At 41.7% G+C, this 12,930-nt stretch overlaps 2 protein-coding genes across 11 annotated transcripts in view; one reads left to right on the forward strand and one right to left on the reverse strand.

Annotated features, from left to right (window-relative positions):
* The window catches only part of MED12L (mediator complex subunit 12L), a 324,835-nt gene that overhangs the window by 96,074 nt on the left and 215,831 nt on the right, over positions 1-12,930 (forward strand). For all 8 annotated transcript variants that reach the window (XM_053305817.1, XM_053305821.1, XM_053305823.1 and 5 more), the window contains one exon: positions 210-392. In XM_053305817.1, the coding sequence (XP_053161792.1) occupies positions 210-392 (183 nt within the window). The remainder of the gene's footprint in view (positions 1-209; positions 393-12,930) is intronic.
* GPR171 (G protein-coupled receptor 171) overlaps positions 1-12,930 on the reverse strand; it is a 27,993-nt gene continuing 15,063 nt past the window's right edge. For 2 of the 3 annotated variants that reach the window (XM_053305828.1, XM_053305827.1), the window contains exon 3: positions 1-3,721. In XM_053305828.1, coding sequence (XP_053161803.1) covers positions 2,651-3,667 — 1,017 coding nt within the window. In that variant the 5' untranslated portion in view covers positions 3,668-3,721 and the 3' untranslated portion in view covers positions 1-2,650. Of the gene's footprint in view, positions 3,722-6,518; positions 6,606-12,930 lie in introns of those variants that run through there. The other variant, XM_053305826.1, reaches the window with a different exon arrangement.

Below are 12,930 nucleotides of genomic sequence, written 5' to 3' on the forward strand. Positions count from 1 at the left end.
TAAAAATGAAAACAAATGGTTTAGTCTCTGCACATGTCAAGACATTCAGGCCTCATTTCATTAATGTACACAGTAGTACTATCTTTTAAGTTCAGATCAAGTCATATTGGTGGGTTTTTTTAAAAAAAAATAGTACAGGCTTGGTTATTCCATAAAATGCAGCTGATATTTCTATTTACAATGCTAAACATTTGTTTTACATGACTTAGATTTTTTCTCCAATGCCTGGGGAGTCCTGTGAGAATCTGAACTCCATATCCATATTAGACAGAAGGATTTCACTGAACAGTGAAAAGTCTACAAAGAGGGAAAAACTGAGGGAACTGATCTTCCCATCAAACTACAACCTTCTTCGTCATTTGCAATATGCAACACATTTTCCTATACCTCTGGTAAGCAAGCATTTTATCTCTTAAATAGTCAATACAGCTTTGTACAAATGCAGTCAAGTCCGATGCATGTTTACTTGAAAGTAGGTTTCACAGAGTTCAAACTAGGTATGTATAGAATTGTAGCCTTTATCGCACCTAATTTAGCTGAATTAGGATTCTTCCTTTTGCTGGTTTAACCTTGTTAAATCCCGCTAAAAGCAATGAAAGTTTGTTTAATTGTGACCAAACATGTTGATCTTAGTCAAGATTAATGTTTACTGGACTGAAACCTCAAGTTGGTGTAAACTTAAATGTTGTATCAAAATTCTTTAAAAAGTCTTGATATTGTCTTAAGTATATCATTCTTTTTGTACAGATGCTGTCTTTCATCTTCTTGTAGCGGTTTCACTATTGGTTTTCTGTTTAGGCATTTATGTTGGTGGGATGGTCTATGCCATGTATTTTCAAAAGCAAACTGTGTGCTTTCTTTAATGATACTAGATAAGTCTTGAACGTGGGATATGTTCATGAAAACATAAAAAGGCTGCTATATATATGAGACCACTTCATTTTCAAGTGAAAACTACTAATCAAATGCTCCAGTGTAAAAGCAGTTGTTTCATCTTGTATATTTTGAAAGATGTTGCAAATTCCACTGAGGAGAGAAACAATTATCAGTGTACCATTCCTTGAATGGATTTCTTCTCTGTCTTTCTGAAGCATAGCTGCGAAAGTCTCTGTCATCGCAAGTAACCTAAAAAGAAGGTGCGGGTAAGGGTTGCCTCTCAAGCTCAGGGTGGGGGTGGGGAGACAATTTCTGCTCCTCTTCTCTCCCTCTCTGCAAAAAGCCTTTTTATTGGCAGAATTTGTATGTGGGGGCTGTGTGACCTTTGGAGATGTATTTCTGGCAACAAAAAGGACTTTTGCAAGGATGGGAGAAGAGTGAAAAGTGTTTTCCTCACCCTCTCCCCGCATATTGCACTTATGAGGCAGCCTCACCCGATTTTTAGGCTATTTGTGAGCTCTGTCCTTGTAGAGCTGCATATCACGTTGGCCAATATTTCAAATGAAGAATAGGTTAAAACCGTTGCTTCAAATGCATGCCATTTTATTTGATTGGTTTATGAATAGCAGTTTTGTAGGTGTTAGATTTGTAAGTCTTAAATAAACATTAGATGGGGAATGAGATCAGGAAAAGCACTAAGGGAGGAATAAAACAGAGAGAGGGAGCCTCAGAAGTTGCACTGAAATTAACCTATGTATTTTTAGCATAATGATGTATTCTGAGTTGTAAAACATTTAGGTTAAGAATTACTCTATTGGATAACATACAAGATTGTTTTAGCTATCCTTTGAACAGATTGTCAGTTGTCTCTGAGGAAGAGCATTAAAACTTGAAATGGTTTGACCTAATAAATTTATCTCAGTGCACGTGTTGAGGTCTGGGATCTTTATTTCATTCCTAACTGAACATCACACGCATATGTAACACAATAACATGGCTTCCCTCCCACTACAAATTAGAGTAGAATGGCGGGTTGGCAGGTAAGATTTAAGCATATTTCCTTGCTCACCTCAGCTACTTTTCTACTCTAAATCGTACTGATCAGAAGTTGCTTTTTCTTTCCTTAAGACCCATTAGCATTTTTTACGTGTATTTGTCTATAATGTCCATTTGTCTATAAAGGGCCCATAAGGTGGAAATCTGTTGGCCTCTTATCTGGTTAGTCCTTCAGCCAACTGGGACCTTCCTGAACAGCAAGTCATCTTGGGTTATTTCTGCATAATCATTCAAATTGTGTTCCCAATAACACTGCAGTGATGTGGTAGTGATAATAGTTGTGCATCAGTGGAACACACAATATTCTATCTCGGTTAAAAAAAAAATATCTTACAACATGTGTGCTCTCATAGATATCTGGCATGTTTACTTCCGAACAACTCCATATGACAAAACCCTGAAAACAACCTTTTCATAAAAACGTCAGGAAGTGTTGAAATGTGCCACCCTAGCTAACTGAATGTTATTGATCAATTGGAGAGGAGGGCAGTCGCTTAATATATCCATTAACATATTCAAAAAGAAAATCCTATAAATATCTGTGACAATTTTGCAACCAAATCTTATACAGCAATGAATGTATGACTTGGTACCAAACATAGCACTCTGGTCTGAAGATGCAGTGTCCTTGTGACCATAGTTCTAGCTGGAGAAACGATCTGAGGCCTAGGCACAACTAAAGGGAGACAAATGATTTTTTTAATGTCTAATGAATTGATCATGTGGAAATATCTGCAATTTTCTCAGCTGAAACATCACAGTGCTGTGTTCGTACTTCATGGCTCTCCTTCTGTTCATCCGGGAGAGCATTTTTCTCTTTACGTGATCCAAATGTTTTAGTTGCTGTCAGTCTAAATGTTTTTGAAAGATAAAAGTACAAAATAGGGTCAAAACACAGGTTTGACACCCCAAGCAACAGGGTGGATTCTTTTGCTTTAAAGAGGGTTTGTTTGAGAGAGCAGTCAGTGGTTATAGCTTTGCTCTGGCTCAGAGTATATGGGATCCGAACAATGTGGTAAGGAACAAAGCATATTATGTAGCTTGCAGTAACTAACAGTATATTCACCAGAGCTTTTTTTACACTGCCGTAGTTTTCATTGTATTTGTTTCGACAGAGTAATCTGATCACGAGAAAATTGGAGATAAGTACCATGGCTGAAATATTGAGAAATATGGCAGTACAAATGAAATTGGTAAACACATGCCAGTCTCTTCCTACTTTTGATTTAAAATCAATACAGCCCACATTTGGTGCTTCTTTAAGGTTGTTGATTGGAATGGCCATGTTTGGCACCATAATAAAGAGAACCATTATCCACACTACTGCTGATATCATCTTGGCAAAACCAGGCTCCTGGATGCGGTAGATCTTGCATCTGTGTATTAACTGAAGGCATCGGTCCATGCTCACAAATCCCAAGAAAATAATTGATAAATACATATTGATGTAGATAAGGCAAGCTGTGACTTGACAGTGGAATATTTTCAGTTTCCAGGGGGCAATTCCTAAATCAATGATGATTTTCACTGGCAAAGCAAGGGTCAGTAAAAAGTCCACTGTTAGGAGGTTAATTAAGTAGACACTCATACATTTGCGATTCTGCTTCATCTTTGTAAAAGTCCATAGGGCAAAGCAGCTACCAATGAACCCAATAAGGAAAATCAAGTAATAGAAATAAGTAAATGGCTCCATTGCAGTATAAACATTGCAGTCTGAGGAATTGCCTAACACCATCTTGATTGCGTTATGGAAGAGGCAAAGGATGTGTGCTGTTATCCAAACCAGAACCTAAGGACACACAGAGAGAAAATCAAAATAAATATTTTTTTTTCTGATCAGCGTTGGAATAAATGATCATAATTTTGTTGTATCATAATTTTATAGAATGTGTGATCAGCTCTGAAACTGTTACTGAGTAGGCCAAGAGTATTTGCACTCCTCAGCTGATAGCACCTCTGGCCACTGCCTCAACCTGAGACACCAGAGAGAGGTTTGGATCCAGAAGCTCTCCCAGGCTGTGTACCTGTTGCTTCTGGGGAAGTGTGACCCCATCCAGAACTGGCAGATCAAAATAATCTCTAGAGTTCCAACCCTGCACAATAAGTACCTCCATCTGATCTGGATTCAGTCTCTGTGTGTTATCCAGCACATTACTGCTTCCAGGCAGGCATTTAGGGAGGTTAGGCCCTCTCCTGTTTTTATGGAGAAATGGGTTTGGATGTCGTCAGCATACTGATAACACCCTGCACCAAATCACCTGATGATCTCTCACAGCGGTTTCGTGTAGATTTTAAAAAGCATTGGAGACAGTATTGAGCCCTGAGAGATGCCATATAAAAGTTCATGTTTTGAAGAGCAACAGTCTCCAAGTGACACCATCTGGAATCTGCCTAAGAGGTAGGAACAGAACCACTGCAAAGCAATGTCTCTCACCCCCAACCCCCTCAGATGCTCCAGAAGCATATTATGGTTGATAGTATCAAAAGCCACCAAGAGATCCAAAATAACTAATAGTGTCACACTTCCACGCTTCTTTAGAAGCGGTCTAGTAACTGTCTCCTTAAGACAGGAAGGTGTCCTGCCCTCTCTCAGAGAAGCATTTATAATCTCTACAAGGCATTTTACAACAACCCCTCTGCCAGATAGTACAAGCCATGTTGGACAAGGTTCAAGAGAACAGGTAGTAGGCTGTACTATTCAAAGCAGCTTGTCTACAAACAGAAACTGATCCAGCCTAACAACATAAGAGGAGTTGCTTTTCACCTCTGCATTAAATTCTGCGGTGATTGTGGGGTCTGTGTCTGTTGGTCCAAATACGAGAGATTTTATCCACACAAAAATTATTAATAACATCACAGTTGTTGGTTCCAAATTCTGATTCAAGGGAGGAGGGCCAGGTACTAGCCCTCTAAAACCCTAAACAACTCAGCTGAACATGAGCTTGCAAATGCTATGCGGGCAGAAAAGAATTCTTTGCCACACATCTTGCCTGAGCATAGTTCTTCAAATGTGCTCTATGTTGTAATCTTTTGGACTCAGAATAGGCTTCAGTTTCTAGCCTAGTCTGGGAAGAGAAGCCACCTGAGAAGGTAGCAAGCTTTCCTAAAAAACAACACCTTTACTTCTTAAAACAAACAGGAGGAGAGGGAGATTTTGAGGAGCTGGTGTCTATTTAGGGGAGAAGTCCCAGTATATGTGTGTGTCTGGTTTTTGCTAGGTCTTTTTGGGGACTGTGTAGCATTCAGTTCTAGTTGCTCTCTTGCCTGGAGAGAGACAGTGGGAGACGCAAGCTAGGGCTGAGGTGAGTGGGAGGGGCCACTTTCCTGTTGAGCCTGTTTGCCTAAGTTTGAAACTTATTCTCCACAGAAGAGGCAACGGTCAGGGAAATTAGCGAACAAAGCTTAGCAAACAGGAATTACATACAGGGTCATAGGAGTTGTGTGTGAAGTTTAGTGGAGAAGTGTGTGTGGGAGCTTGAAAGAGACCTCCTTGATCACAAGGAGCCCAGCGAGAATTGAAGAGAAGAACTACTCCCTCTTTCATATTCTTGGGAAAGGAAGTTTAAACTGTTGAATAGCTGACAAACGCAGCTAAGACCTAACTTTAAAAGAAACAACCTCCAAATACACTAGATAGCCAACAAAACCAGTCATGAAGATAGAAAGCCAGCAGTGGAGGGGCTGTGTATTGGACAGAGTGTTGCATGTATGACTGCTTGATGAGCAGAAGTCATGGGTGTGTGGCAATGAGCTTCTGGTTCTCAGGGAACAAGTTAGTTCCCTTGAAGCCAAGGTGGCTTACATAGGAAACTGCCATATACTGAGTCAGACCATTGGTCTGTCTAGCTCAGTATTGTCTACACAGACTGGCAGTGGCTTCTCCAAGATTGCAGGCAGGAATCTCTCTCAGCCATATCTTGGAGAAGCCAGGGAGAGAACTTGAAATCTTCTGCTCTTCCCAGAGCGACTCCATCCCCTGAGGGGAATATCTTACAGTGCTGACACATTGTCTCCCATTCATATGCAGCCAGGGGCATGCTTAGCTAAGGGGACAAGTCATGCTTGCTACCACAAGACCACCTCTCCTCCAGGCTTGCCAGGAGAAGCTCAGAGAGTCAGAGAGGTATGTTGCTGAGACCTTCAGGGATGTGTTAGAGGCTGATGGCTCCTCTGCTCTTTGAAGGTCTCAGGGAAGGAGGACATCATTATGAGGAAGAGGAGAAAAGCTCCCTTAGGAGAGACCCCTTCTGTAATGATGAACCCATATCCTCTTGCACAGGGGATACTTCTCCAGGGGTTGGGGGCCTCTTATTAGTGGCTGATTCAATCGTTAGGGCTATAGAGAGATGGGCCTGTGACCCTCATGTAGACTGCATGGTGACTTGCCTGACTGGTGCCAGGTTGCAGACATCATGTGGTATCTAGATAGACTGCTAGGCAGTGCTGGAAAGGAGTTAGCTGTCATGATGCATGTTGGCACCAACAATGTTGGCAAATGCATTCAGGATATCCTGAAAACCAAATTTAGGCTTTTAGTTAGCATATTGAAGTCTAGGACCCCCAAGTAGCATTCTCAGAAAAGCTACCTGTTCCATGTGCAGGGCCAGTGAGACAGGCGGAGCTGAGTGGTCTTGATGCATAGATGAGATGGTGTTGCCGAAGAAGGTGTTTAGATTTTGTTAGGCACCAGGATACATTTTTGGACAAGATGAGCTGTACAAAACGAGTGGACTCCTATGCTCCAGTCACTATGCTCCAGAATACAAGGAGTTTATTTAAAACCACAATAATAGCTTAGAAGCACAGTTAGAATATATACCAAAAAGGAGAAAATGTACAACCAAGTACGGGAGGATGCCAGCATGGCTAACAAGCAAGTAAGGTCAAGGAAGCTATAAAGGGGAAGAAAACTTCCTTCAGTAATTGGATTCATGAAGGACAGGTCTATCAATAGTTATTAGTCTGAGGACTAGAGGTCCCTTCCAGCCTCCGAGGCAAGATGTCCTTTAAATACCAGAGAGAAGCAGGGGAGAAACAGCAGGAGAGAGGGCAAGCTCTCAGCTCTTGCCTATAGACTTCCCAGAGGCATCTAGTGGGCCACTTTGTGAAACAGGATGCTGCACTAGATGGGCCCAGGGTCTGATCTAGCAGGGCTGTTCTTATGTTCTCATTTAAGTCGAGTCTTTTTTCTCTTACGCTCCAGTTGTCTATCTTGCTACTTCAGTTCTCCTAGTTCCTCTCTTTACCAAAAGGCCAGTTTCAATGTAGGTTGGTTCAATGTAGGTTGGAGAGCATGCACATAAATTAATGATTAATTTAATCATTAATCTAACCCTTTCATAACCCATTGATATGAAAAGGTCCAAGAAGAAGCCGTAATGACATCCTTTTATAATGAGTGTTCCAGCAAGATGAACATTTATCTAATAATACTAAGGGAGCTAGACCAGTAGGATGAAATTTTAAGTTGAACCACAATTTTAAAATGCTAAGCCATGGGCCCACTTCTCTTTTCTGACACCCATTTCCAAGCAGAATCCTGGATTTGTTACACAATGTGATGTCTGTGATAAGCTTCTCAAAAATTTGGTTGAGCTTCAGATTTTGCAGGGTTTGTATATGGACCTACTTGCCCCCCTATACACAAATTGTGTACCGGACTGGCCTAAATATGATTTAATTGTAGAAGGGACAAATTGAGCACCCTTGGAGTGATAAAACATTAGAATAGCCATTGTAGAGGTATTCTGAAGAATATCATTTAAATGTGCTGTTCTGCTAGCAGTACTGGTAGTAACCCTTGTTAGAACATGTATGCTGAAGAGGAAATGGTTATTTTTAACATTTCCAAGAAATGAAAGTAGTGTAAAAGGTCCCAGATGAAGAACACAGAACCCTCAGCTTCATTTGTATAATGGGCAGCCCTCTTCCCTCCACCCTGATGTTCACTGTTGAATTATTCTTAGTGGACAAACAGAAATCTAGGTTAAATGTGCTGGAACTATAAACTTTGATATAGGCTATGATAGCACAAATGGGGTGCATAAACTTGCATTTTTGCTGATCTTTTACTTTAAATTCATGTGATTGAAATCAGGCTTGTAATTTGTGCAAATATTAGTCCACACATTTGCCACCATTGGGACAACAAGAAATAAAGAATGGGACCCAAAGAAATAGGATTATTCAGGCCACAACGTTTAACAAAGGAACCTTTTAGAACTAGCTAATGAGATCTGTGCTGAGGAGAATCAATAATATTACCTGTTCACATGCCCAGGTGGGCTCTCATGATCAACTTGCTGAAATGTTCTCTGATATAAGCATTTGTGGAGAGGTGATGTGAAATGGGTTCCCCACTGGAGCAACTTACAGTCCCTTCTGGTTATACTATATCTTCACTACAAGGTTGTCGTCTTTGTGAGAGACTCTAGATTCCAGAGTTTCTGGTCACCCCCTTTTCTACTTGGTGTCCTTCCATTGATCTGAACTGTGTTTTTGCTGAAGTTGTGAAGGCTGCCAAAAGAGCTACATTTCACTAATGACCATATTTACTAGAATACAAAATGGCTCTACCCATATTTAACCAAAATGAAGAGGACTCTGAATTTAAGATGACTCCCTGATTTTTAACACCAAAGAGCTTGGAAAAAACCCTAGTCTTGGATTCAGGTAAATACAGTAAAGCTCTTTCATGATTAATGGAAGGTCTAGACCAGGGATTCTCAACATTGGAATCCCAGATGTTATTGGACTTCAACTCACATAATCCCCAACCAAAGGCCGCTGGGGCTGGGGATTATGGGAGTTGAAGTCCAATAACATCTGGGGACCCAACGTTGAGAATCCCTGGTCTAAACTAGAGCTGCTCAACTCTGGCCCTCCTGCAGATGTTGGCCTACAATTCCCATAATCCCTGGCTATTGGCCACTGTGGCTGGGGATTATGGTAGTTATGGTAGCAACTGGGGGGCCTAGGTTGAGCAGGCCTGGTCTAGACCCACTTAGGAGAAGGAACACCCTAGAAGAGGTGTAAAACATGCCAGTTCATGGCCAGACAGATTACTGTAAAAACTCCTTCCCAGTCCCCTAAAGAGCGACCCATCGAAACTCATAGGAACATTCATTCATTCATTTAATTTCTATAACGCCCTTCCAAAAATGGCTCAGGGCGGTTTACACAGAGAAGGAACAAATAAATAAGATGGATCCTTGTCCCCAAAGGGCTCACAATCAAAAAAGAAACATAAGATAGACACCAGCAACAGTCACTGGAAGTACTGTGCTGGGGGTCGATAGGGCCAGTTAGGGAAACATAGGAAACTTCCTTATACCGAGTCAGGCCATTGTTCCATCAAACTCAGACTTGCACAACATACAGTCCGCTGGCCAGATCCAGCCTGTGAGGGCTTTTTTCTTGACCTGGAGGGCCATTTCCCTCCTGCTTCAGCTGCCGTTAATTGTTTACCTGAGGCGAGCGCTGCCGCTGCTCTCCCTCTGAAGGGTCTCACCACCCCCACAGCCACCTCCACCAAACTCCCAGGGGTGGCAGCAGGAGCGGTGGTGTGCTGCTGCTGCGGCAGTATAGGCACTGCCACTCACCTCCCTTGGCTCCTGAGCCGTCCTCACAGCTCGCTTGCTCCCACCCCCACCCCGGCTCCCAAGCCCCTTGGCTGCTGTTGGGGCTGGGAAGTTCCTGGAAATGAGGGTGCACGTGTGCCCTGAAGGAGATTCATGGTGCATGCATGTCCTCATTCTGAGCATGATCCTGGCCCCGATCAAAGTGAAGGGCCTGGGAGTCCGCAAGTGCCAGGAGCATTGGCAAAGCAGCACACTGCTCGCCTTCTCCTGCCACTCACTTGGAGTCCCAGGCCAGAGGGGTGGGAAGGAATTGGAGAGAAAGCAAGCCAAGTGGAGGGCTCAGGAGCCGGAGGAGGAGAGTTGGTGATGTCTCTGCCACAGCCGTGTCACCCATGGTAGTTAGGTGGTGACTGTAGAGGTGAAAAGGTGCAGCGGGAAATGACTTGCCTAGTAAGCATGAGGTTGCCGGTTTGAACCCCCACTGGTATGTTTCCCAGAGACTATGGGAAACACCTATATTGGGCAGCAGCGATATAGGAAAGGCATCATCTCATACTGTGTGGGAGAATGCAATGGTAAATCCCTCTCGTATTCTGCCAAAGGAAAACCACAGGGCTCTGTGGTCGCCAGGAATCAACACCGACTCAGCACAACTTTACCTTTATTTTGTACATATTTATGTATTTTGTTTGAATGAATTTTAATTCAGTTCAATTTAATTCAACCTTGACCTGCCAGAACTTCAAAAATAATTTTTTAAAATTAATTTGATTTAAATTTGATTTAATTACTTAATTAACATTGTGTTGATTTAATAATCAGCACACTAAAATTGATCTTGGTCCCCAACGTCCCAAGTCAGAGTCAGTTTCGGCTCACCAGGGCGTTTGAGTTGTGCACCCCTGATCTTGCTTGTTGGAATTGACCATATTGTTTCTGCTGTCATTCTTAATTGGTTGGAACTGGGGGCCCAAACTACATGCAATAGGAAAGATTGTGATTAGGCAGCCTGGGTCCTCTGTGTGTGTGTGTGTGTGTGTGTGTGTGTGTGTGTGTGTGTGTGTGTTTTAAATAACTTCAGGGGATTCCACATTTGATCAAAACCCCCGCATGCTGTTTCTCTGATGGAAATCACAAGCCTTAAGCCTCTATTAGCATTACATTCAGGGGAAATACTGGTGATGCTGCATTTTTAGCCTACTTTCTGAGAAGTAAAGAAGGCTTACTAGATTGGTTTGTATTGGACTATATATAGCAGTTAATAGGTGCGTGCGCAAACACACAAATTCACAGCATATGAGTGGGGGATTCTGGGGGCATCTTCCCCCCCATGATCCATCTTGTTTCAAGATGGGGGCCACTCAGACAACACCCCTTTATAACCCATGTACTGACATTTGGACACAAGCCAAATTCACAGCACATGTGGGTGGGTCTTAGGTAAGAGTTGCCATGTTTCATCTGCCATGCAGATTGCTTTCATTTTACTTAGCAGCTTCAGGAATATGTAACAGCTTCAGGCTTAACATCTCTGGCCCATAGGAAGGCTTTAAAGACATACTTTTTGGGCAGTGGAGACATGTGTTTTGGGAGGTGTATAAAAGTGTTAAAGGAAAAAAACCCCAAAATGAATAAATAACAGACTTTTTTAAGCAGGCTTTGGTTGATGTTTTTACTGTTCTTAGTTGCTTTTATGTATGTATGTATGTATGTAAACTGTCATTAGAATTTTTTATAACTTGGTGGTATAAAAATGCAATAAATAATAAATATGGATTTCTTGGTTGGACTTATATTCTGCTCAACCCCACGATCTCAGAGTAGCTTATAGCATCTTTAATGTATCCTGGAAGGCATTTAGTTATATCTGAACCATGTATCTTCAGTCCAAATAGGGTCCTCATATTGGCTTAAAGTGGGTGAAAATAACATATTTAAAACAGTATCTAGATGTGGTGATGGTAAGTGGGGGCAATGGATTAATCCTCACCCTCTGGTGCCACTACTCTGATCAAGTTCTGAGTCCTCTGCACCTTGAGAGATCCAATCAGAGCTATTCCACATCATGTCTTTAGGCCTTCAGATGAATATGTTTGATGGCCAAAACACATGACGTGGGACTTCTGTATCCTTATAGTAAAAGATCAGTCTGAGATCCCCAAATATCAAAGACAAAGCCTCAGATACTCTACTGACAATGTTGTCCACTGTTCAGCCTCTTGTGGTGTTTTGACCCTAGTAGCTACCTCTAGTCAGCCTAAGATATCAGTAAGACTTCTGAAACCTACTGGTGAGTCTTAACTCACCTTTTCAAAATTATTGGTTTTCATTACTATGAGAGCAGTTAACTTCAGTATTAATAGCTATAGTTGTGCATATATGGCTGCATTCTCACAATCGCAGTGATTCTAGTTAAAGAGTTAACCACAAGCCTTGCATGCTTCCATGGTTAAACCACATTAAGCCAAGACTGATAACTAGGTCAATCCTGGTTAAATGCAGTTTAACCACAGCATTTTGACCAGGATTGTCTGGAAAATCTGCATACTTATGTCATGCTCCACAGGACTTGGTGATCCTGGTTAACTCTTTAACCAGGATCGGTGAGATTGTGAGAACATAGACTGTGATGATAGGGCTGTGGCTTTATTGTCTCATACCATCAGTTTTAACTGCTCATCCACTTGGCACATTTGATGTTAGGACTCATTGTCACTGGGTAGAAGTGGTTTCTGGTCTCTGCATTTTACATAAAACACAACTTAATACCATAACATTTATAGTCCTGTTGAAAACAAAATATGTGATTGGCAAAGGCAGCACAGGTTGCTCAGAGCTTATTGGGATAAGTGCCATTTGCTCACAAAATGCCTGAAGTGTGGGAATCTGGTTCACAGCATGATGACAGCATGGCCCCTGCTGAAATATGCTGTAGTTTATTAATATGCCTATGTGGATCTGACTGTTAATTTGCCAAGTTTCTATGCTGGCACTAGGAAGATGAAGGAGTTATGGTGCTTAGGTGTAGACTTAAATACTGGTATACCAGTGCAACTGGTATATGAAAAGCCACCTTACACATTCACATCTGCATTCACATCTCCATGTGTCCTTGCTGTAACATCTTAAGCTGACTTTGGAATATCTAGCTTCTATTTCTGCTAGTGGATTGCACAGTTGAACTCTTTCTTTTCAACTGTGAAGGGCCCATCTGGACCACAGGACTAATGGATGATATGGATCGATCTATCTATCTGTCTATCTATCTATCTATCTATCTATCTATCTATCTATCTATCTATCTATCTATCTATCTCCGGTTTTATATTTTAATATTCCACTGGTACTCAGCAGTAACTAAATGCTGTAACTAGTGTAGTGGAAACAACAAATCTTTGAATGTCTGCCCCACAGCAGA

This window comes from Hemicordylus capensis, chromosome 3 (assembly GCF_027244095.1).
Source record: "Hemicordylus capensis ecotype Gifberg chromosome 3, rHemCap1.1.pri, whole genome shotgun sequence".
Taxonomy (NCBI): Eukaryota; Metazoa; Chordata; class Lepidosauria; order Squamata; family Cordylidae; genus Hemicordylus; species Hemicordylus capensis.